General features: G+C 39.3%; 1 protein-coding gene across 3 annotated transcripts in view; it reads right to left on the reverse strand.

Annotated features, from left to right (window-relative positions):
• Nucleotides 1-27,268, reverse strand: part of STAT5B (signal transducer and activator of transcription 5B) — a 59,241-nt gene that overhangs the window by 19,966 nt on the left and 12,007 nt on the right. For 2 of the 3 annotated variants that reach the window (XR_010838229.1, XM_059048235.2), the window contains exons 2-4: nt 5,631-5,768; nt 2,110-2,266; nt 568-657 (exon numbers count right to left, since the gene is read on the reverse strand). Coding sequence is in view for 2 of the 3 variants with exons in the window: in XM_059048235.2 (XP_058904218.1) it covers nt 568-657; nt 2,110-2,266; nt 5,631-5,758 (375 nt within the window). In the remaining variant the exon portion in view is untranslated. The remainder of the gene's footprint in view (nt 1-567; nt 658-2,109; nt 2,267-5,630; nt 5,769-27,268) is intronic. The other variant, XM_059048237.2, reaches the window with a different exon arrangement.

Here is a 27,268-nt window from a genome sequence, read left to right on the forward strand (position 1 = left end):
CACAGTCACTCACTGACCCAATGCCACCTGTGCTAGGTGCTGGGGACACAGTGGAGGACAAGGCTGTGGGAACACACATCATGTGTGTCCTCCCTCAAGACCTTCTTGTGACTGAGGGAAGAGGGTGAACCACTCACAGGAGGTGTCCTGGAGACCCCAAATGAAGTGACAGGGGAGGCATCCACAAGGGCTTTGCGGATCCAGTCACTGAACTGCCCTGGTTGGATCTATTTCTTCAACACCTGGTTGCGGGGTTGGGGGGCGAGCAGAGGCTGTTCTTAAGTAATCTCACTTGAATATAAGCATGCCTCTCCTCAAATATAAATCAGGTGGGGTAAAATTATTCTGCACTTGTTCACACTGCTTTTTGGTTGCAATCTCATCAAGGTTACAAGTCAGTTAAGATCAGAGACCAGTCTTCTATTTCCTAGGGGTTCTCAGGACAATGCTCTGTTTATAGTGACACCAACCAGATGCACACCGAGTCACCTTGACAAAGCTGGGTCCAGAAAGAACTGGGCAAGAAAGGACTTCCCAATGCCTCTCCCCAAACCCATGGACACTCACATTGTTGGCTTCTCGGACCAGCCTCTGTTCATTGTACAGAATATGGCGGATGCAGCGGACCAGCTCCATGGGGCAGCGATCATACGTGTTCTGAAAGAATCCAAGAGCAAACATCACTTTGTTCCACTCCATGCTATGGGGCCGAACTGTGCCTCAGAGCAGGGGGCCAGATCTCATGATGGAGACTCCCAGCGACACAATATTGTAATCATGAGAAAAGCTGCTCCTCCAATGCCAACAGGGACAAGAAAAGCACATTGTGGGAAACCCAATTACAGGAAGAAGGTAAAATTATTCTATTTCTTGCATCTTTTTTTTTTTTTTTTTTTTTGCGGTACGCGGGCCTCTCACTGCCGCGGCCTCTCCCATTGCGGAGCACAGGCTCCGGACGCGCAGGCTCAGCGGCCATGGCTCACGGGCCCAGCCACCCCGCGGCATGTGGGATCCTCCCGGACCAGGGCACGAACCCGTGTCCCCTGCATCGGCAGGCGGACTCTCAACCACTGCGCCACCAGGGAAGCCCTATTTCTTGCATCTTAATTTGCTTCAAGTAAGGGCACCATGCTTGGAAACAGAATACATTTTAAAGAGGCCATATTAGAGGAGAAACTGGACACCACCTTGACTGGGCTATCAAAATTACTACCACCAATGAGGATAAGATGGACGTTGTACGCCTCTGGATGTGATACCCTGAGAAAGACACAACACTCCTTATTTAGAATTCTGATCAGGGGTGTGTAACCTGAATCTAATCATGAGGAAATGTCATACAAACTCCAAATAAGGTCCATTTTATATTTTAAAAATAGAGGAGCTGAATTATTTTTAAATGTCCATGTAATGAAGGACAAAGAAAGACTGACAAATGGTTCCATATGAAAGGAGATTAAAGAGACATGACAACTGGATGCAGTATGTGATCCTGAACAGAATCCTGGGCTGGAGGGGAAAAAAATGCCCTAAACGACATCAGTAAGTCAGTGGACAAAATGGAAATAAAGGTATAAGATTACCTAAAAGTGTTGTATTGATGTTACATTTGCAGAAGTTGATAACTGTACTATAACTACATAAGAGAAGGTGCATATTCTTAGAAAACGCACACTGGCGTACTTAGGGGCAAAGGGACGTGATGCACGTAACTTACTCTCAAGCGATGAAAACATGTGTGAGTGTGTGTGTGCATGCGTGTGCGCGCAGAGGGAGAATACAGTAAAGCACATGTTAACGACAGGTGAGTCTGAGCGTAGGTAGGGGTTCTTAGTATCAATCTCATAATTGTCTATACATTTGAAATTATTTTCAAATAAACAGTTTACAAAGGCAGCTACAACCACAAAGCCAAACAATAAGAACTTTATGCATGTCACGTGTGACTCAACAACCTTGGGTTAAAGAAGAAAAAGAAAATCTCTGAATGAAGGAAGAGCCCCTGCAGGGAAGAGAATGAAGTGTGGCCTGGAGCTCACCTCCACCTGGAGCTGCGTGGCCTGGAGCTCATGCCCACCTGGAGCCTCGAGGCCCCAAGATCACACCCACCTGGAGCTGCGTGGCGTAGTGCCCCAGCTTGATCTTCAGTAAGAACCCATCTTCCCCCACTTGGTGCTCTGCCTTCTTCTGCAGCTCCTGCACCAGGCCCTCCAGGAGCTGGGTGGCCTTAATGTTCTCCTGTGGATTATCAAGATCTATTGAGTCCCTAGGGGAAAGAAATTACATACATATGTATACATACATGCACACAGCCTGTATAAATGCAGCCTCAATGCATCACACCTTTTCTTTGGCTAAAGTAATTTCTTTATAATGCTCACTGCAAATTTTAGGAAACAGTCCAATTCAAATTGACTAGATACTTACATTAATCTATTCCTAATCCACTAATTACCTAAGTGGGATGTATAGTATATTTTCTTTTTTCTTTTTTTTTTTTTTTTGTGGTATGCGGGCCTCTCACTGTTGTAGCCTCTCCTGTTGCGGAGCACAGGCTCCGGACGCGCAGGCTCAGCGGCCATGGCTCACGGGCCCAGCCACTCTGCATCACGTGGGATCTTCCCAGACTGGGGCACGAACCCGTGTCTCCCGCATCGGCAGACGGACTCTCAACTACTGCGCCACCAGGGAAGCCCTATTTTCTTTTCTTTCTTCTTTGCAATGTACTGCTCTTTCTCCTACTGACTTGCTCTGGTGCTTATGCTATTTGCTCCTAGGAATGAAGGGAAAAGGAAAGTGCTTTGTGTACTCTGAAGGAAATAGGGACTCTGATAATTTCCTATTTATAGTTACCCCCTCATGGGTGTAAGGGGGCACAGGGTCAAGAATGCTCTATGTGTTTTTTCCAGCCTCCACTTGTTCTATGTCTTGCTAATTTCACAGAGTATTTCTTAAGTAAAGACAGGTGAGTCATTACTTCTAAGAAGCCCTAGAAATGGGATATTAAGACAGAAGTTGCCTACAAGTATTTACACAAGTCAAACATTTACATCAATAGTCGCAGATTGGGGACATGTAGGCAACGTTAACTCCTCCAATGAACCACAGAAGTCACTCTACGGGCTGCGTATTAATTCAGAGCCACTTAACTGTTGACAGGGTTGGGTGGTCTCCCTCCCTCCCTTTCTTCCCTCACTCTTCTCCTCATCCCTCTCTTTCTTTTTTTAAACAACTTAGGCAACAATTGCTATTGGGCGGTACTAAATTACTTAGCTCACTGAAGAAAACAAACAGCTGTAAGGTTGAAATAACATTCATTACTGCTGGTGTGTCTGGAGCCAAACAAGAGATCTGGTGATAGCTAAGCAGCTCTGTCATCTCCACACAGCCCTGAAGTCATTAGCAACTAATTTCTAATGGGGGCACAAACAGGTATACCAAAACACTTGACACATTACTTCATCAAATAATATGCTCGAATCTGCACTTTTGAGAAGGCAGTGGAGAAAGCCAAATTTCAAATATGCGTGTGCTATGTACTAAATATGTCTGAATAAAAGCCTGGAAGGAATGAAGGCAGCCCTGCACCTGTGTTTTGACTGGCAATAATGCTCCACTCTTAAGAAGCAACAGTCTGAGCACAACTCATGGAAATCAAGTACTACTTTTTCTCGTACTTCAAAACTTAACTCTCTGTCATATATATATATATATATGGATATATATATGGATATATATATTGAATACATATATATGAACTTTTTTAGTTTAAATGTGAAGAACTGAAGATGTTTTAATTAAAATCTTTATATTCTTAAAACCAAAACCAAATAAAATTCAGGTTTTCCTTGATATCATAAGTCTCTTAACATTCATTCAGTAAGAAGACTGCATGGGAAATTTACTAAATGAAATTTTAGATCAACAGAAACTTCCTACTAATGTTTTTCTGAACTCTCCAAATCTTTAATAGAAAATAAAAATGAGGGCTTCCCTGGTGGCACAGTGGTTGGGAGCCCGCCTGCCGATGCAGGGGACATGGGTTTGAGCCCCGGTCTGGGAAGATCCCACATGCCGCGGAGCGGCTGGGCCCGTGAGCCATGGCCGCTGAGCCTGCGCGTCCGGAGCCTGTGCTCTGCAGCAGGAGAGGCCGCAGCAGTGAGAGGCCCGTGTACAGCAAAAAAAAAAAAAAGAAAAGAAAAGAAAAGAAAAATGAAATGGAAAAAGCACTAAATGAGGTACAGTTGACATGCTCATATTTAGCTCTTTTTTTTCTCGATCACATGAGGCTGAGTTTTGGTTTTTTTTTTTTAATTGCCTAGAAAATTGCCCTCCTTTGGTGCTCTCCAGCTTTTGAACAGAAATCTGCTACTAACACACAACTGCAATTATTCAGAGGCAACATTACCAACGGGTTTACAGCTCGCCTCAAATAGTAACATAAAGGCTGGTTTCTCCAGGGCTCTGTCAATGAGGACCCCTGCTCTCCTGGCCATGATGGTGGAGGCCTGAAGTATCTGATGAATACGACAGATCAGACTGAGACTGGTAACCAACCAACACGTGCCCAGGCCCTGAATAGAACAGCAGACAGCCTGCTGCCTGGTGTGCAATAACGTTGTTGATTAAAAAGCTCTGTTGTCAGTCTACTGCACTGTACTAATTCTGAAAGAATTTAAAAACAATTTTCCCCCTGGGTATATAAACAGTAATTTGGGAAACAAGAAAAATAAACATGGTTGTTAAATCTGCGACTAAGACATAATTATTGTTAACATTTTGGTGTACTGTCTTTTAGTCTTTACCTATATATATATATAAAACATATAAATTTGAAACATATAAATTTGAAAATACCAAAGTCACCATTGTTAAACTTGTTAAGAATACACTTTATTAAACTGTATGCATATGCATACCTTATCTGCCCCATTAAACACTAAATTCTTTGTGGACAAGGGCTTCAACATTTTCTATGAACTCTACTAACTCTACTAAACACTGCTAGGCACTCAAAACATATTTGTTAACTGTTTTTCATTAGCAGCAATATTCTAATGCTTTTAGCCAGAATTTACTATTAAAGGAAACAAATCCTATTTTTAAAAATCCCCATAGTTATTCCATCTTCTTAAACTTTAAGATGGAATTAAATACCTTTTCATGGGTCACATAATTTTCTTTATAAATGTACAACTTTTAGAGTATTCACTATGTTGTCTTTCCAACCAAACTTCAATATGGGGCTTCCCTGGTGGCACAGTAGTTAAGAATCAATCCACTTGCCAATGCAGGGGACATGGGTTCGAGCCCTGGTCCGGGGAAGATCCCACATGCTGCAGAGCAACTAATCCCGTGCACCACAACTACTGAGCCCGCGAGCCACAACTACTGAAGCCCGTGAGCCTAGAGCCCGCGCTCCGCCACAAGAGAAGCCACCGCAATGAGAAGCCCATGCACTGCAATGAAGAGTAGCCCCCACTCCCCGCAAATAGAGAAAGCCCATGCACAGCAATGAAGACCCAATGCAGCCAAAAATAAATGGATAAAATAAATAAATTTATATATTAAAAAAACTTCAATATGCTTGTGCTTCACAAAATATGATGGAAAAATCTTTGTTCACTTACCAAGCTTGGCTTTCAATCCACTGGGATAAGTAATGCCGCACCTCAATGGGGAAATGCTGACCATACAATGCTTGCATCTGATGAAGGGCATCTCCTTGGAGCTGCTGGGCTTGTATCCACACAGCCATGGTTTACAATCTGTTAAACAATCAGTGGTTTGGGTGAGCTTTTTTTCTTCCCCTTTTAAATCCATTAGAGTAAATACTCGATTATACAGGCCAGAGATAAATGCATTTAAGCCCTTTTTGATAGACTAAAGATCAGTATTCTTGAACTGAATTTTAGCTTCAAAATGTTTACAAAATTCAGTGTGGCCATGGAAAGGTATATAACTGGGTCTATGAAGCTCTGACTATAAAATGTACTGAAGTCTTTTGCTAAGCAAAAGTACAAATCCAGAATTACGGGAAGAACTGCCTATAGCTTTTTTTTTTTTTTTTTTTTTTTGCGGTACGCGGGCCTCTCATTGCTGTGGCCTCTCCCGCTGCGGAGCACAGGCTCCGGACGCGCAGGCTCAGCGGCCACGGCTCACGGGCCCAGCCGCTCCACGGCACGTGGGATCTTCCCGGACTGGGGCTTCCCTGCATCGGCAGGCGGACTCCCAACCACTGCGCCACCAGGGAAGCCCTGCCTATAGCTCTGATATCACAGACATGTTCTTTCTTTTACATGTGTTCCAAACTTGAAGCAACAGTAAGCAGCATTTCAACAGTAATGATAAATAAGCAGCACTGGGATTTCGTAAAAAATCACTTGTTTTAGGTTTGGTATTTTGACTTTAAGAAATGCACTAAACATACTGCCATTTTTAAAAAGGCCCAGTAAAAGAAAAGTGATAATATCTAAAGCACGGACGGAACCCTATGTATTATCACTATTTACCTGAGCAGTAATTGTTTGCACATAAAGGGCACAGATTTATTTGGAAAAATAACCCCAAGGTTCACCTTCTGATTTACTGCTTAGGAATTTACAAAGCAATGTTCTGTTAAAATTATAGCATTTAAAAATCTTTCAGACAAAAACAACACATTCCAGCTAAGAGTTAGAAGCAAGAACCATTATATTGCAATGGTGGGTAGGTTTTTAAAACACACTGTTGATTTCAGAAAAACGGTTTTATAAAACTACCATGATGCCTTCTCAGACCCACCTAAGAATTTTTTTTAAATTATTTATTTTATTTTTTATTTTTTTAAATTTTTGGCTGCGTTGGGTCTTCATTGCTGCGCGCGGGCTTTCTCTAGTTGTGGTGAGTGGGGGCTACTCTTCCTTGCGGTGCGTGGGCTTCTCACTGTGGTGGCCTCTCCTATTGCGGAGCACGGGCTCTAGGCACGCGGGGCTCAGTAGTTGTGGCACATGGGCTCAGTAGTTGTGGCTCGCGGGCTCTAAAGCACAGGCTCAGTAGCTGTGGAGCACGGGCTTAGTTGCTCCGTGGCATGTGGGATCTTCCCGGATCAGGGCTCGAACCCGTGTCCCCTGCATTGGCAGGCGGATTCTTAACCACTGCATCACCAGGGAAGCCCTCACCTAAGAATTTTTAATTCATCTGGCAGAAACTCTCTGGGATTAACCAGATTGTGACAGCAAAAGTACTATCATGTACACAAAGGGGACTAAAACGGAATCTTGCTCTAACACTGTGGAAGTGGAAATTTGGTATAAGGCAGGGATATCTTGAATCCCATCCAAAACTATCTGGCTACTGATTTGCATGATTCTCCTAAGAACTGTGTTATAGTCAGGGTACGGTGAATTAGACCTGGATTTTGTTGAACACCAGAGACCACGCAAGTGTGTCAGGAAACAAAAATTCCTTGTCCGTTAGTTGTAGTTGTCTGATCGCATAACACAGAGCTATTTATGGGACAAGTTAGTTAGCCAACAATGAGGTGTGGGGTGGGTGCCAGTTACCTATTTTAGATTTGTGCAATGCTGTAGAACACTTGAGCAGTGTACAATTTACGACTTTTGAGCATTAAGGCTGGGATCACTGTAAGATCACCCAGGACATCAAATTTCATAGCTGAGGGTTTACTAGGAGAAAGACTGGGATAAAATCACTCTCTCCAGAAGTAATCCCACATTACAATCAAATATGTGGAAGACATTTAATTGTACAATATAATTTCTAATCAAATGACTCATATCATATCCCAAGATTTTGGAAAATTGGAAGAGATACCAAAGCATGTTTTTTGGACAAAAGGTAAAGGGATGGATGGGATGGATGAAGGTGCTTTGGCAAGAATGATCAAGGAATGAAGAAAAGAACTCAGGTAGTATTAACCTCTTTTAGTGGTAAGGAATTGGAAAGAAGCAGGACCTCGCCATAGCTCTCATAAAGAATATGTAAATGATACCAACAGATACAAAAATTACCTTGCATCCTGCATTCATTAACCGAATTGACCCACGAGACAGAAGGAAGATTGTGGGAAAATGTTTATCTTCAAAGAGACTCCTCAGTCTACCCAAATATAATAGTATTCTGTTCACTCCCTATCATCTCAGTCTGCTTTATTTTTCTTGGTATCATTTATCACTTCCTGACATTTATTACATGTTTAATGACTTCCCACTAGGGTGAAATCACCACGAACACAATGACTTTGTTTTCTGCTCTTTCTCTTGGCCTAAAACAGTGCCCAGAACATAAGCATTCAGTAAATTTTTTGTTGTTGCATAAATAAATGTATACACACAATTTAGTCAAATCTATCAGCTCTTTTCAAAGTCATCATGGAACAAGATATCAGTATGAAGTACCAAGTCAAGAAAATGATACAGATTTTATAATTTGGGTGAGTCAATGGTCTATCTGTCCCTTAATCACATATGGCACAATTTGTAATTTTAAAATAATTAATTAATTTTGGGCTGCAATGGGTGTCCGTTGCTACGTGCGGGCTTTCTTTTTAGTTGCAGCAAGTGGGGGCTACTCTTCGTTGCAGTATGCCGGCTTCTCATTGCGGTGGCTTCTCGTTGCAGAGCATGGGCTTCAGTAGTTGTGGCACATGGGCTCAGTAGTTGTGGCTCGCAGGTTCTAAGGAGCAGGCTCAGTAGTCGTGGTGGATGGGCTTAGTTGCTCCACAGCATGTGGGATCTTCCCAGACCAGGGCTTGAACCTGTGTCCCCTGCACTGGCAGGCAGATTCTTAACCACTGCGCCACCAGGGAAGCCCACAGTTTGTAATTTTCCCTTCTAGTTTTTGTTAATTTGTTTTTGTCTGTTTCCCCACTGAATAAGAACAGTAAGTGAGGGAGCACTTTTATTCACCACTGTATCTCCAGTATCTATTATGGTGGCATGCTGTGTAAGTATAACTTTATACTTAAATATTGGCCGAGTGAATAAATACACACCAAATATTTGGTAAATATTTCATATGTTCTGCTGTCTGAGCATAATTCCAGGAGTCTATTTTTGTTTTAAGAAAGAAACACTATGGTGATATGCTACATAAGTAGGAGTATTATATAAACGTCACACTGTTTTGTCAAGTTTTATATTAGTTCTTAGTTTTTATAAAAGAGTAGAATGCTAAGCTCTTAGAAGTTTTCAGAATATTTTTTATGGTTCTAAATATGAACATGCCATAATAGTTATTTTCTAAAATGTCATTTGAAGGATAATAGCGGGTAAATATAAGGTGGTAACCACCTTATTTTGATAAATACAGTATAATTTCACTACAAAAAATGCTTTGATAGAGCTGGAAAGTAGATTTTGCCTACCAATGGTCAAAAATGTAAAATAAAAATACACTGAACAGTAAAGAATCATTTTTATTTGACTTTTAAACTAAGAGTTATATGCACATGGAATATGAGATGACCTACTGAGATTATCATGCAACGATTTAAAATATGCAGTTTAGAAAAAAAACTACTTCCCCCCACCGACTGTATCAATAAAACCTAGAATCTAAGTAGTGCTTTTCTTCATACACGTCAAAACTTCACACATGTACTACACACATTATTAGGCAAAGCCTACACCTGGTATCCGCTGACTCCCTGTCCTTTCCCACTAGAACTCATCCAGCCACCCCACACACGCAGTGAACGCGTATCTGTCCTCAGTACACACTCTCTTCTGCTTATTTACGGGCACCTCCATCTTCAATGCATAATGTTCTGACAAGGGAAGTGGTTTGTATCTTTGGTAAGTCATCACAGGGGCTTCTTTAAAGACTGGGAAATGGATTCACAATCTTATTTTTAGCCAAAGATGAGAACTATTTGAGCTTTGTTAGTTGCGTTCTTACTGTTCGTAAGCATTCCAAATAACCCAAAATAACTTTGGACGTAGAATCTTGTACTTTCTGAAAGCATAAGGTATCTACATTGACCTTATGTATCTGGATATATCCTGGGAGTCCCAAATAAAGCAGACCCTCAGGCATTTGAAAAAAAAGGGTTTCAAAGTCTAATAGCTCATAATGTTACAGGCTTATTGAAAACTGCAGAAATGAGTACCTGTTAAATAAATGATATGAGTGGGTGAGATTTAACGATAATTTTGCCCCAATAATAAATACCTTTTTATTAGATGCTTTCCCTTTTAGAAGTAAAATATAAACCTTTGTTTAAAAAAAAAAAAACAACTCACTCTCTCTGAAGACTTCTAGAATGTGTGGCTAAAGTAATGCTATCATTAACCTGTCAAGGAGGAAATGCAGAGGACAGGACAACACAAGGTTCCCAAAGCATACCTGCCACCTGCAAGAATGAATTCTAGCTTGCGGTGGGAGTAGGGCATTTCAAATGTGTACAGGGATTTGGTCTGCTGCATTCATGTATGTAATTTAAAGAATCTTAGAATTCCTATTCTCCATCCCATCACCACTGCCAAAGACTCTAAAATGGGGTTCAAGTTCTGGAGATAATGGCAAACTCACCTAAACAGAGTTTTACAAAATATTTAACCTCTTAAACCTCTCTGGACCTCAGTTTCTTTTTTGTAAAATGGGAATAATAATTCTTATGTCTCTCAGGGGGCTGCTATAAGAATGAGTTAACATGGGTAAATGCTTAAAATGGTGCCTGGCTCATAGTAAATGCTCAACCTTATTCTGACTTCTTAAAAATATATATTAAAAAAATTTTTTTTGGCCACACAGTGCAGCTTGTGGGATCTTAGTTCCCCAACCAGGGACTGAACGCGGGGCCCTCAGCAGTTTGAGTGTGGAGTTCTAACCACCAGACCACCAGGGAATTCCCTAACTTTTACAACCTTAAACTTACAAAAGGTGGCTTCCTTCTCCCCACCTCCAATTTTAACTCACTTCAATTAAGTACCTTCCCAAAGTAAATCTTCCACAAACAGCTCTTGCTATCTTTCTCCTTAACCAACATCCTGCACATAAACTTTACCTTCTTGTTAAAAGCTGGTATTCCCATGTCTTTTGTTTGTTTGTTTTTTGCGTTACATGGGCCTCTCACTGTTGTGGCCTCTCCCGTTGCGGAGCACAGGCTCCGGACGCGCAGGCTCAGCGGCCATGGCTCACGGGCCCAGCTGCTCCGCGGCATATGGGATCTTCCCGGACCGGGGACGAACCCACGTCCCCCGCATCGGCAGGCGGACTCTCAACCACTGTGCCACCAGGGAAGCCTTCCATGTCTTAATCAATTTCACTGGCACCAGGACTCCCACAGGTGAGACCTGATGGAGGCTGGTGGAAAGGCACTGGGAAGACTGTTCCCTCACATCTGAACGAGGGAATTAAGAATTGTGAAGGTGGTGTAAGGAGAGCGAGGCTGCCATAAGTATACTAAACTCCAAAAAACATCCATTCTGATGTGCTCTTCTGGCAGCCAGGAGCTAAGCCTTTTCCTATTCTTTCCAAGGGTGCACCTGACTCCACCTAATTAAAGTATGAATTATTAGCAACAAGTATTTTGATTCATCTAATAAATTCCAGAAATAAGAATGAAAACTGATTTAAAATAACATTTATTAGTGTTAGTATCCACCATCCAGGTTTATCATTTAATATCACTTATTGAACACTTGCTGTATTATTTTCTAACAATGAGTATGTTTATGAGTCTACCATTTAACCCTCACACAAAAACCCGATGAGGTAGCCCTATTATTATTCCCACTTCATAGATGAGGAAATTGAGGCTCAGCAAATTAAACAGGATTGTAAAATGGTGTAACAATTTTGGAAAACCATCTGAAGGTTCTTCGTTAAACATGGAGTTACTATATGACCCAACAGTTCCATGCCTAGATATATGCTTAAGAGAACTGAAAATATATGTCCTCAAAAACCTGTACACAAATGTTCATAGCAGTATTATTCATAATAGCCCAAAGGTAGAAACAACCCAAATGTCCATCAACGGATGAATGGATAACATGGACATGAATGGAAAAATAAAATGGAATATTATTTAGCCATAAAAAGGCATGAAGTACTGATACATGCTACAATATGGATAAAACTTGCAAACATGATGCTAAGTGAAAGAAGCCAGATATAAAAGGCCACATATTGTAAATTCCATTTATAGGAAATGCCCAGAATAGGCATAGGCAAACCCATAGAAACAAAGCAGACAGGTGGCTGCCAAGGGTTAGGGGATGGGCAGTGACTTTTAATGGGTATGGGTTCCTTTTGGGAGTAAAATATTTGTCTCAGGTCCCACACTGCCGAGGGGTACCATCTGGGCTGGATCTGGGCACCCTGGCCCCAGTCTGTACTCTACACTGCACCATGCTGCCTTTGTCTTGAGGACTTGTGGTGATAGTTTGTCATATTATGTTTTGTACTTTTCTGCATGTTTGTTATATTTCATAACTTAAAGAAAGAAAATGAATGAGACATTAGAATCAGAAACCTAATATCGCGGGGCTCTGATTTGGGCAAAGGCTTGGGCTAGTTGGCAGATGAAACAGATGTGTAAACAATGCTTCTGATCTGAAAAGAAATCTGATCTGGCAAGGAACCAGGATTCAAAACTGTTAATCATATCAGCACCATTTAATGACTAAAGGACTTTGGATGGAATATAAAAGGAGCAAGTTTTCTGGTTGTGTTTTCTGCTTTACTGTCAATACACCTCTTCAGTGGTGGTGATTACCTAGAAGTAGGAACTTGGAGGGACAGAAAAATATTAAATAGTAACAATAAAGGATTCAGATTCTGCTCATATTAAAATTGGCCTAACATCAAGTAAGGGTAGAGTAAAACTATCCCATCTAGAAGTAGGTCAACGCTGGAGACATCTGCTCTTAAAAAAAAAAAATTTCTAAACACTACTTTATAAGCCATCAGGAAGGCAATTCTCTAATAAAATCAGATTACTAAACAGATGGGAAGCGAACAGAAAGAATACAAGTATTTGGCTCACAAAGAAACAAACAAGGAAAAAATTTTCAGGCAACATAGAGATGATAATATTCTGGGAAGACAATCAGGCATAAATCTTTACATCACAGCAAAATCATTCCATAGTGCTTCGGGAAAAAGGAAGGGAGAGGGAGATGGAGAGGGGGCAAGGTCTCCCTCATGACATACTGGCCCGCAGCTTGAACGCGTGCACGTTATCATTATCTCTGTTGAAATCTATTAAGCAACTTGAACTACCCACTTGGAAAGAAGCTACATCAAGAACATTTTTCAGAGAACAAAAAACATTTACTGTAGCCCACAAACAATGACCATCTGCATTACAGAAAAGTAAGAAATGATCTGAGGCTGCCATGTAGCCCCATGTCAGCCTCAGAATTTCGCATGAAGGGTTTTTATTTTTTTATTTTTTAGGCCGTGACTCGCGGCATGCAGTATCTTAGTTCCTTGACCAAGGATCGAATCCGAGTCCCCTGCAGTGGACGTGTGGTGTGTCTTAACCACTGGACCGCCAGGGAAGTCCCTCTAATGAAGGTTTATATCTGTACCCATTTATACTGTTAAGACCAACTCATCTTAAGACTGTGTCTCTCAAAAAGGTCGAATCCCACAGTTCAGGAAATAGAAATTCCTCAGCTATTACAATATACTGAGTTTCTGTACCATTTAGATGAAAGATAATCCCTTCCCTTCTGTTCTAAAGTTTTGTTTAAAAGGCAATTTATTAATAAATCTACACACGTTCCTATTATTTTCCTCACTAGAGTTCACAGCCTCCCTCTTATCACTGAGAATTATAGTATTAACTTTCCACTAAGCAAAATTTGTTTTGAAGAGCACCTGGCACGAGGTCAACTCCTAGGGACAACAGTCAGACAGTATTAAACACAACAGTGAGAAACTAGAAATAACCTAAATGTCTAAAATAAGAGACTGGTTAAACTATAACATATTAATCTGATGGAATACTGTGCAATACTTAAATGAAATATAAAGGCTATGTTGAAATATAAGGCCACAGATATTTTCTAAAAGTATAAATAAAGGAATATTAAATGAAAAGTGTACACAGTATGTATGCTAGAGGACACATACCACAGAAAGGTCAGAGAGAACTATAAACAGCTGTTACATTTAGGTGAAGGAGTTTTGGTACAATTTTTTGTAAAGTTTTTTGATTTATTAAATTTTGTTTAAAATGTAAAACCTGAAATATATATTTAATAATCATGGGCAATTGGTACTGCTCACTATTCCACATGAATAAAGCATAAAGGGACATGCCAAAGACATAGGAAGAAATATTTCCCATCATGACAGTATCCAGCTTATGGCACAAATTAGGTAGTCTTGATTTAAGTAGGGCATGAGATATTTATACATTTCTTTAAACAGAAATGCAATTCGGGACTTCCCTGGTGGTCCGGTGGGCAAGACTCTGCGCTCCCAGTGCAGAGGGTCAGGGTTTGATCCCTGGTCGGGGAACCGGATCCCACATGCATGCCACAACTAAAGATCCCGCATGCCGCAACTAAACACCTGGCAATGAAGATTCTGCGCGCTGCAACTAAGACCCGGCACAGCCAAAATAAATAAACAAACTATAAATGTTAAAAAAAAAAAGAAAGAAATGCAATTCTATCACCTTCAAGTACATAACAACAATGTGTTTTCAAGTAGTGGTTCAAGACTATTAATAGCTAAGATTAATTTGTAATTTTGACATCTATTTATATTTTACTTAAATTCTTTACAATGTCTTACACTCAATAACTGTTTGTATTATTTTTTTGTTTAATAAACCCTTCTTTTAGAAGTAATATAAAAGTAAGTGGCACAAAAATGTATTTTGAAGTATTTTTTTGAAGTCCAGAAGAAACAAAAAGGTGTTTATGTGGAGAGTAAATAAAAAAGGATTAACAAAATTGTGGTAATTTTTTTTTCTTTTTTTTTTTTTTGGTACGCGGGCCTCTCACTGCTGTGGCCTCTCCCGCTGCGGAGCACAGGCTCCGGACGCGCAGGCTCAGCGGCCATGGCTCACGGGCCCAGCCGCTCCGCGGCATGTGGGATCTTCCCAGGCTGGGGCACGAACCCGTGTCCCCTGCATCGGCAGGCGGACTCTCAACCACTGCGCCACCAGGGAAGCCCCATGTTTGGCTCTTTTTCAACTTTGACATGACTAAGCAACGGTCCCTGCAAACTTGTTCCGATAGTAAATAGAATGAAATACACAGAAAACCACTCCCAGCAGTGCAAGAATTCCTTTTTATTTAATTTATTTATTTATTTTTAAGAATTCCTTTTATTTTTTAAAAAAGAAAGAATTCCTTTTAAAAAACTGTATTTCCCTTACCCCTAATGACACACCTGGACACAACTGGCCTAGATGAAGGCCCTTGATAGTTCAAGGGTAACAATTTAAGACCTCTAGAAGGATACAGTTACAAAATCAGTTCCCTGAAAGCCTTAGCCATCCCTTCTTAACTTTGTTCCGACTCAAAGGCCAACAGAACTGGGGGGAAATCTTCCTGTTTTGTTGTTATCAACTTATTTTGTACCAGAAGCTATACCTAAAGCCAAAGCAAGGTTTGTACTCAGGAAGGTTGAACAAATCAGGCCAGGTTCCAAGAACAGAAAAGAAGCACTACGGGGCCACCTTGCTAAGGAAAGACTTTAGATAATTATCCCAAGGTTACTCTCTACACATTTTATGTACATCAACACTAACGCTCACCAACAATCTTTACTATTAACAGTAAATCTAGGAAAGAGACCAATAATACATTAGAAAAGCATGCCTATAAACTGAACTCAAACTAAATGCAGAAGAATATGGTATTTTGCCCCATTTTCAGGTAGCTGTGTTCTCTGCATTCACCAATAATCATAATAACTTCACTTTTGCTTACAGACACTTACTTGAATATAAATCCTTTTGAAAAACAAAATAAAAAGTGAACCTAAATATGTTTTTGTTAAAATAACAGAAGACTAAAATCTTTTTTTTTAAGAGAGAAATGGCTCATCAGCTAGTTCCTTTGCCTGCTCACTGGATGATATTCCAATTTGGAAGCCCAACTCTAGCTTTCTGAAGAAAATGCCAATGTGTGGGGTATAATAGTCACTGTATCTAAGTAAAACAACTCCTGCAGAAAAGGTGGGTCCAACAATGGGTAGCAGGTGTGGTAAGAAGTTAATTCTAACTCTGAGATGAAATGACATTTAAATAAGAGCTCATGTCTTGGAAAATAAAAATGTTTGGCCTCTCAGGAAAAAAAGGTGATCTAGTAAAAGAAATAATACTGATATTAGGACATTCAACATTAAGATTAATTAAAATTGCACACAAAGTAATTGTCCATAGCATTAACTGGGACTTGGCAAGAAAATACAATTAGTTTTGCTAAAACAAACTACTTTTTCTGGAAACAGATACTCTCTCACTATCGATCTACTGGGATATCTACACACAACTTAGCTCCGTGAACTTGAGTACATGTTCCTACAACACACTGCACTGAAAGACTCCCACCTCTTAACTAACAGCTTATGCCCCAAGACACCAGCCAGGATAACGACAGAACCCTTCTGTGTATACGCTCTTTCACAGGCTGCACTGTTACAGGAAGAAGCAAAGAGCAGCAATTTCCTTCCAAAAGGTCAGCTGCCACAGACAGACCAAACAGAAAGCAGTTAATTCTTGCCAACTTCCCCTCCTGCTTCTGTAGCTAGAACGCAATAGCACTTGGTTTCCAGTAAAGCTCCAAAGAAAAACAAAGCAAATGTGAGACCCAGAACCTATGTAATGTAGTGTCTCACTTGACTAAATTAAAGACAATAAGATCACATGGAGCTACACTCTTTAAACAGCAGTGGAACTCTTAAGAACTACTGGATTTAATGTGGACTTAAACACGAGGAAAAGGACAGGATTGGAACCATGCGAGCCTTTATACTACCGCTCCAGAAGTCTCCACCTAAAAATAAAGTGGCATTTTGGCTATAATAAACATGGCAACATATAAGGTCCCTAGTTGACTGATATAAAAATAAATCTTTAGCTTTCTTCTTCTCAAACTAAAGTCAAATCACCTGTCCAACATGCTAAGGCACTGGGCCAGGTTCAATGCTGACAATCAGTAAAAGCACATATACAAGGGATATATATTTTCTTAGATTAGACATGGTTTAAAGACTGTACAACTAATAACAAAAAGGGCAAGAAGACAGAAAATATGATATTAAATCTTCTTTAGGTGGTAACCCTGAATAGTTGTGGAACAATATTGAAGACCCCTCACCCCCAAAGAAACAACACGGCATTCTCAGTAGACTTCTTTAAATTAAGTGAGCATCTATGCATTTAATCTTCCCAGAGGCAACAAAATTAGATCTTTTGAGTTTAAAAGTGGAGAGGGAAGGAAAAACAAAAACTTCTTGTTTTCTCAACCAGATCGGTTCCTGGCTTAGCTATCTACGTGCAACTTACAAGAAAATGTGATGGGTCCTTCAGAAGGGCTCCTACAAGCATGTCATAGGGCTCTGTGTGGTTTCTAACTCGTTAGTTTCAGGTTGTGGTGGCAACAGAGACACAAGGCTTTTTGTGAGACAAAGTTTTGTAAAGATTCTAGGCTTTGATGATGGAGGGTATGTAACCCCACTCTGAGAATGCCTCCTTTGAAATGAAGACAGTTTGGGTTTCAAGGAAAAACTTTTTAGTTTGTCATATATGCTAAATTAACTACTGCTACCCACACCAGAAACTGTTTCATGTTGGAAACAAAACAAACTATTAAATTTCTAAGCCTTTCCTACACTTAATCACCAAATGTTAAATAACAGCAAAGGCATTAGTGTGGGAAAGGAGAAAAAGGGAGTACTAGCAGCAGTAGTAATAGTAATAATAGTAACAGTAGTAACAATAAACATTCAAGGAACTCTTACTACGTCATGGGCTGTTGCCTGCATGTTATATGTACCCTCATTTAATCCTCATAACAACACTATGAAGCAGTAGGATTATTATCCCCATTCTATATAAAAGGAAGCAGGCTTAAGAGTTAGAAAATTTGCCCAAAGTCCTGTGGCAAGTAAGTGAAGGAGCTGGGATTAGCACCAGGCTGCCCATTTCCAGCGCTCATACTCTCAACCCCCGTGCTTTATTTATTAAAAACCTCACCTAACCAAATGAGTTTTTCCTGACCATGATACCTGTGGTTTCAAGACTGCTTTACAATAAAAGCTACAAAGTAAATTAACAAAGTGCAACTCAGATACCAAAAATGATTTGACAATCCAAAAATGTTTTAAATGGGACACCCTTCCCTAAAGGTCAGAGAACACCAAGATGACAAACCTTCAAACACAACCAAAGGAAGCCACATTAGGGGTTTGGTGATTCACCTTCACTCTTCTCAATCCATCAGAAATCAGCTAAAAGCTTTAGATTGTAAAAGGGAGTGGGAGGAGAAAAATGAGAATCATTCTGGGGGTGGGTGATTTTCCAGTGAGGCCCAAACCTAGATCCTGACCACTTGTGTTCAGAATTAACACTGTGACACTTCCTATGAGAAGGGAGTGCTTACGTTTGTTATATTTGTTCCCAAATTCCTTATTGGGTTTCCATTAGATACATTATTATCTATCACCAATATTTATCAGAGATCATTCTAAACTCAGGTTTTCTGCTGGCAGAAAACATTTCTCATTAAAGGGACAATATCACTAATACAAATGTGAAAACAACATGTGAACTATTCTAGTGGGTAAGATAGGATAGTAAAAGATACTGAAGTCAGTTATCTTGATAACTGTTCACATGACACCAATAACTAAACATCAAGTTACCTGATGCTGATGTGATAATGAAGCTAGAGAGAAGCTGTAAATGATAAATTCCTGTGAAAACTGACTAACACTAATATGACAAATGTAGAAATAATTACGTTACTGCGCACAGTGCCCATTAAATATTGGTTGACTGTTAGGAGATCATTTGTGTTTACCAAGCCATATGCCACTGAGAGGTGCTCTGATGGGGAAGATGACGTCTGAATGTAAGTGTTGTCCAATATGTCATGGGGAAATCTGGGGCAGGGACACCTGGCAATTCCGTGCTCCTATGAAAGGTGCCTCATACAATCTTTAAAACATTTAGCTAAAAAAAAAAAAAAAAAAAAAAATCAACACAATACTTGCATCCTATGTCTTTTATCATCTTGATCATCCAATTTTAAAAAAGATGGAATTCTTTACCTCTCTAGAATTAGAATTTATCCTCCATTCTGGGCATAAGAACAAAAGCATTTCTGATTTAGCTGTTGCTCAACTACTAGACTGGAAGTTATACCAGGGAAAGGAACCATGTCTCATTCATTCTGATTTCCTCAGCATAGGTTCATGGTAGCTAGTCAATAACTGTGTGTTAAATATAATTTTGGTAGACCTCCATGTTACAAAAAGAGCCTAAATTGGGGGAAATGAATGGTAGGTCAGTTATTTCCTTCAAGATGTTATTTTTAACACTGCGGAGGTCATTAACTTGAATCCTTATTACAGGAATAATGGTACTGAATCACACTTTATAGAAACTGTGACGGAGATTTTGACTCATCATTGGTGCTAATCAAGGTAAATACAAATTGCAAGCTGTACCACTCCATAAACATCGTGATAAGTTTGTAAAACAGAGCTGACACCTCCTTGCAGCAATTTCAAAGAAGAGAATTACATGACATGTGATGATGCTGATATGAGCTGAAATTCCAAAGAAAGCATCTTCTTTATGCAAAGTAAACTGTTTCTTTCCCTTAATTATGTCTCAAGAAAGAAGTTGAGTATAAACGGGAAGCACAATGTATACCAACAATTCACTCCTTCAGTTATGATGCATATACTACCAAATACAATCCAGAGTGATTTACTATTGTGCCAAAACCAGACGACGACGAGTTTCTACGTCCAGAATGTTGATTAACGTTAGGAGGATGACTCAGGACTAATTGCATCTGATACACACGGAACCTATGTTTTATCTCCTGAGAGTTCTTCAACTACAGGACCAAATGCCAACTCAGGAAGATATTTCAGCAAATATAACCACCTTTGACCACAGACTATTTTTTAATTCAAGATGTATTTCCATGTAGCAAAGTAAATTTAGCAAATAAAAATATAGCCTTGAATTGCTATGGATGGCCCCTACCCCTGCCAAAAATGACAAGCTGCTCACTCGAAAGCTGTCACTAATTAGCAGCTGCTGCTGTAAAGAAAATCAAAGTAAGTGCCAATAAAAGCATATGGAACTGAAAGAGGACCCTATGGCAAGGAATGGGAAATGCAAGAATCTATTTGTGACTGGTAAGCTTTATAAATACCAGTGATCTAAATCTGGGAGAAGTGGGGCAAGGCAGTAATGGCAATCTATGTCCATTCATATTTAAGCAAGAAGGACTGGAAGATTCTCTTAATGTTCTGAAATTCAGAAATCCCAGGGTCCTGAGGTTACCTGAATTCCATCACAACCATTTCCACCTCTCCAACGGGGGCCAATCTTGGCTTTGGATAATTTTTCATTGTCAATACTTCTGTCTCAAAAGACAACCCTCAGAATGGGAGAAAATATTTGCAAGCGAAGCAACTGACAAAAGATTAATCTCCAAAATATACAAGCAGCTCATGCAGCTCAATAGCAAAAAAACAAACAACCCAATCCAAAAATGGGTAGAAGACCTAAACAGACATTTCTCCAAAGGAGATATACAGATTGCCAGCAAACACATGAAAGGATGCTGAACATCACTAATCATTAGAGAAATGCAAATCAAAACTACAATGAGGTATCACCTCACACCAGTCAGAATGGCCATCATCAAAAAATCTACAAACAATAAATGCTGGAGAGAGTGTGGAGAAAAGGGAACCCTCCTGCACTGTTGGTGGGAATGTAAATGGATACAGCCACTATGGAGAACAGTGTGGAGCCTCCTTAAAAAACTAAAAATAGAACTACCATATGACCCAGTAATCCCACTACTGGGCATATACCCTGAGAAAACCATGATTCAAAAAGAGTCATGTACCACAATGTTCATTGCAGCTCTATTTACAATAGCCAGGACATGGCAGCAACCTAAGTGTCCATCGATAGATGAATGGATAAAGAAGATGTGGCACATATATACAATGGAATATTACTTGGCCATAAAAAGAAATGAAACTGAGTTATTTGTAGTGAGGTGGATGGACCTAGAGTCTGTCATATAGAATGAAGTAAGTCAGAAAGAGAAAGACAAATACTGTATGCTAACACATATATATGAAATCTAATAAAAAAATGGTTCTGATGAACCTACGGGCAGGACAGGAATAAAGACACAGATGTAGAGAGTGGACTTGAGGACACGGGGAGGGGGAAGGGTAAGCTGGGACGAAGTGAGAGAGTAACACTGACATATATACACTACCAAATGTAAAATAGATAGCTAGTGGGAAGCAGCTGCATAGCACAGGGAGATCAGCTCGGTGCTTTGTGACCACCTAAAGATAAGGAGGGTGGGAGGGAGATGCAAGAGGGAGGGGATATGGGGATATACGTGTGCATATAGCTGATTCACTTTGTTATACAGCAGAAACTAACACAACATTGTAAAGCAATTTTACTCCAATAAAGATGTTAAAAAAATTTTCCAAAAAAAAAAAAACCCCAAAAACTTCTGTCTCTGGCATACTAACACCTGCATTTGTAGACATCATAAAAACTGAATTTAAAAAGTACCTTTCGGGCTTCCCTGGTGGCGCAGTGGTTGAGAATCCGCCTGCCGATGCAGGAGACACGGGTTCGTGCCCTGGTCCGGGAAGATCCCACATGCCGCGGAGCAACTAAGCCCGTGAGCCATGGCCACTGAGCCTGTGCGTCTGGAGCCTGTGCTCCGCAACGGGAGAGGCCACAACAGTGAGAGGCCCGCATACCGCAAAAAAAAAAAAAAAAAAAAAAAAAAAAGTACCTTTCGTATTCTCATGGCTTTGGCTCAAAGTCTTACGATTCTGAATCTAATTGTTGACCCTCCATTTTACAGGTTGAGAAATGGAATCAGGGAAGGCAGAAATGATCTGCCCAGTGCAAATGAGCAGGGGATACAGTGGGAGAACCAACCCTATGTTCAATGTTTTGTTTAAGAGGCTCTGAAATAGTCCATGGATTACGATTCTGCTTGAAATTTCAATTGCACAGGTTACTTTTTAAATCATCCTTCAAGGTGCTCCCTCTCTCTTCCTCTTTGCTTCTTTACCAATTAGATCTCCCAGCATATTTCTTTTTCCTCGACAAGTCAGTGTCCATCCTTAAAAAAAAATATTTAGTTCTCTTATTCTCTTTTCCCCTGTCCCTCCAAGGAGACTGATAGAGAGCTACAACTATTTTACTTATATTTGGACCCTAGGGTCAGGTTGTCTCTGTAGCAACTACTCAGGAAAAGAGAATGAAAAAGAAAGAAAAAAAGAAAGGAAGAAAGAGATGGAAGGAGGGATGACAGACTAGAAGGGAAGGAAAGAGATGGAGAGAGGGAGGGAGGAAGATATAATGAGAATAGAAAAAGAGAGAAAAGAAATGAGTAGGAGTGTGTAATTTCCTAATGAAGCTGCAACCAAAACCTTTCATGTAGCTATTGTCCTTGTGTAGAGTTTGTCTTTATGCCTGTATAAACAAATTACAACAATGTGCCAGTAATTTTCCAGTTCATAATCAGGCTATAAGAAGGAGAACAATTTGCTTTATGAAACATGGAGAAAGACTAATCTCTGATATTATTGTCAGTGCAGGTTTATCAGCAAGACTTGGAAGAGATAAGCCTACAGACATACAGATTAGGAATCACATTTTCAAAGCTTTAATAACCCCCTAGTGGCATGCAACAAGCTTCTGAATTAACTTGTCTTTGGACACTTACTGTGTATGCATCACTTGCTAGATCTAGGTACAAAAGGAAAAACTAAAAAAAATGGGGGAAAGAAAAATTGCCAAGTCTCCAAACAAAGGTGCCATATTAAAAAAAAAAAAAGGGGGGGGGGGCTTCCCTGGTGGCGCAGCAGTTGAGAGTCCGTCTGCCGCAGAGCAGCCAGCTGGGCCGGTGCGCCACAGCTACTAAGCCTGTGCTCCGGAGACGTGAGCCACAACTCCTGAAGCCTGGGCACCTAGAGTTGCAATAGGAGAGGCCACTGCAATGAGAGGCCCGCGACCGCAACGAGGAGTGGTCCCCGCTCGCCGCAACTAGAGAAAGCCCGAACTCAGCAACAAAGACCCAACGCAGCCAAAGATAAATAAATAAAAATAATAATAATTTTTAAAAAGCCAGAAACAAAGGGCCAAATATTATATGATTCCACTTATATGAAGTACCTAGAGTTGTCAAACTTATATAGAGAGAAAGTTGAATGGTGGTAACCAGAGTCTGGGGGAGAGTGGGGATGGGGAGTTATTGTTTAACAGGCACCATTTCGATGTGGGATGACATTAAGTAATGTCACTGAATTGTACACTTTAAAATGGTTAAAACGGTAACACAAACACAATTTTTTTAAATGGGGGAAAAAAGCCAGTTCCTGCCTAGTAAACTCAAATTTCTTCCATCCTTAACTCCAAAATCCAAAGGAAACAAAGAGAATTGGTTTCCCCCTCTCTCTTCTTTCTTCCACAGTAAAAGGTAGACTTTCAGCCCTACTGAGGGTTGAAGTAGTCTCTGGAGACACCCTCTATGTTCAGATTAAAGGGGAATAGATGGAATTAAGGTACCTTCAACATCAACCAACCTTTATTATCAGAGATGAGGATATTCCTGCCATAAACAAAAGTAAGTGCATCAATGCACTCATAGAAACAATACGTATTTATTTAACAAATACTCGTTGAGGACCTGTTACATGCCAGGTTCTGTTCTAGCTCCTGAGGATATAGCAGTGAACAAAACAGATATGCCTTTTATGGAACTTAGATGCTAGTACCTGATATGAAATACTTTAAAGTTTAAATAAATACAGACTATGCTATACTTTCTATTTTTTGCTTTTATTTTTTTTTTTCCCCTCTTGGGGGAGAAGGACACCATACCTGACTAACATAGAATCTTACAAGTAAACAGCAAAGTCTGTGCATTCAAACCAATATTTGGAAAAAAGTTTTAAAAGCATCTCAACAAAAACAGACTAACAAGGGTGATGACTGGCTTTTGTGAAAGGCTTGGCAATGTGAAAGCAATTTCTGATAAAGCCAGGACATCTGTTCGTCCCTGATGGAAGTCGATCATCTTTATGGAGCTATAGTATGTGCAAAACAATGCAGGTCTAATCAAGGATTCCACCGTTAAGGTCATTTCAGTGCGGTATTAGCCCAGCTTTTTCCCAGGAGACATAGTTTTATATAGAGGATAACTTTCATGCTTGTCACAATCAAATCAAATCATTAATCTCTCAGAGATGATTTGCAGATTCAATTTCCACAAGGTACTAAAAATATAGAGCATAGAGTTTAAAATTGATTTCACCTGTTTCTTTTTACCTTTTTTAAAGGTTACTTCTAGAAAATTACATTTATATTTATACTGGACAAGCTGCTTGTCTATAACATAAATATTTCACATATTCCTATATAACTCTTACAGTCTTCTAGTTCATATGTGTCTTATCTGTAACAATGATAACTTTCCTTCTACACTTTGCTTAGAAGAAAAAATATTGAAAGCAATTCTAAGCTTTTAAATTAAAAAATTTAAAATATATAGTTTTACTACAGTTACTGAAATGTTAGAATGAAATTATACTATTTGAGTTGAAAGCGTACAGCTTATTGTTTTTAAAAATTACTATTCTGTTACATAATCTCTATAGAAAGATATGTTTAAGAAGACTAAATCTAGTGATTCTTTAATGTAACTACCAGTGATTATCCACCATCTGTTCAAAGAATGTGAAATTCATTTTGAGTCATATTAAGATCCTATCCCAGTGCGTATTTCAAAGGAAGTCCATGTGAATTCTCACCTCTCTGATTTAGTCTCTGAAAAAATTTTAGTGATACAAATAAACAATGTGGTATATTCAGAGTCATACTGATCTATGGAAAAGGACAGACAAGAAGCAGATCTGAACATATATGAGGAGTTAGTATACATTAAGATGGACTTTCCTATCAATGGGGAGAAGAGGAAGCTGGTGAGAAGTGGTGGATTTTTTTTGGATAACTGGTGAGCCACTTGAAATTGATTTATGTTGCAACTGTTAATACTTGTGAAACATTTAGCTCAGTGCTGGTACACAGTGAATGGTCAATAAATAATATTGTTATTTGCAGGAAAACTAATAAAGCTACATTCCCACCTCACTTCTTACACAGTAACAGATTCTAGATGGATTGAGAGACAATTAAAAAAAATTAGAACCATAAAATATTCTAAAAGAAAATACAAATGAAAATTTTATAATCTTTGGTCGGTATTATTTTTGTAAGTATGTCTTAACAGCCAGATCAGAGAAGAAAAGATTATTAAATTAGATTACATAAGAATTCAACATTTTTGTACTGCAAAAAAATAGTATACTAAGTTGCAAGTCAAAAAAAGAAAAAAAAAACGGAGAAAATTACTTGTAATATGTAAGACTGAAAGATCTCTGAGGAAAACTCAAGCATATATAATAAAAAAAAAAACAGGCCAATTATATAAAGAGGCAAATCACAAAGAGGAAACAAAATGGCCAGCAAACTTGTGGAGCACTGCTAGAAATCAAAGAAACACAAACAAATATGAGAGACTAGCAAAGATAGAAAGGTTGTCAACATTTAGTAATGGCAGATGTGGGAAAATGGCCATTCCCTTCATGCACTAGTTATTGGTGGGCATGTAGACTGGGATAGTTGTTTTGGAGGGCAGTTTGGCCCTATCTATGCAAATGACTCAGCAACTCCACTTCTACAACTTAATATTAAGGAGATGGTCTGGTAAATGTGAAAAAAAACCCACTCAGCCTAAGGATCTGTACTACCGTGTTATTTACAGAGGTGAAAAACTGGAAACAACTATCAATTATTAATGGATTAACTAAATTACAGTAGGGTTATACAATGGAATATACACCTTAAAAATGTTGAAGTAAATTGGTATTTATTAGTTCCCTGGGGAAACAAGCCCCTTCTGAGTCCCCAGATAACAAAATAAGAGGTTTGTTTTAACAGTACATTTGGATTATTTGTTATTTCTTCTCCATACTCCCTCATCTCCATTATCTGTGTTAACAGAGAGATGGTTGTTTACAATAGAGGTTTGTAACCTGAGTCCACGAACTTCTTGAAATGTATGCAGATTTTTATGTGTATGCATATTTTACTGGGAAGAGAGTCAGTGGTTTCATTAGTGCCTCAAAAGGTCTCCTAGTCCACAAATGGTTAAGAACCACTGGTGTATATAATTTAATGGGTCAAGTTGTTGTCTAACTGCCTTAAAAAGCGCATTAGCTCACTAGTCAGTAAATATTTACTTAGTATTTACTAAGTCTTACCTTGGTTGGTAGCCCAATTACTGTAAAATTTTGGAATAAATTTCTTTACTCACTTTGGAGGTATTTTTAAACACACACACACACACACACACACACACACACACACACGCTCACAATCCCCCAAAGCCCTCTAGAAGCTAAGAAACAAAAAGTGAATTAGAGAGCTTCAAACAAAATTATAATGTTAACTTTTAAGAGAAGTAATCATTTTTTACAGTCATTTGAATCTTACATACATTTGAGCTCCTTTACTGAGATAATTTTAAGAGTTATGGACTGAGAAAAAGACTTACCTTTGTGAGGACAGCCAAGTTCTCAAAATCAAATAAAGGCTAGATAGAACACTATCAAGTAACTAGTTCTAAATGAAGAAACCAATAAATCATTTCACATATTAATTTAAAAATATTCTATAATTTACTGATGCCATATTGTGAAATATATAATGCTAAATTTGAGGTCCCAGTTTATATAATTTGTAAAATATCTCATGGTTTGGTGAAGATGATTCAGATACATAAGGGAAGAAAGGGATTATTCTAACTGGTCACAATAATATCATAGTGATAAAATAGATTACAGGGAAAATCAGCAACTATAAATGAACTGAAACCAAAGGAAAACATAATTTTGGATTAAATGAGATTATCACATTTTCAGGAGGCAGAGGAGGTAAGAAGTGATAAGCAAAAAAGAATAATAAAATCAACAGGATTTATTTATGAATGCA

Source organism: Kogia breviceps, chromosome 19 (genome assembly GCF_026419965.1).
Source record: "Kogia breviceps isolate mKogBre1 chromosome 19, mKogBre1 haplotype 1, whole genome shotgun sequence".
Classification (NCBI taxonomy): Eukaryota; Metazoa; Chordata; class Mammalia; order Artiodactyla; family Physeteridae; genus Kogia; species Kogia breviceps.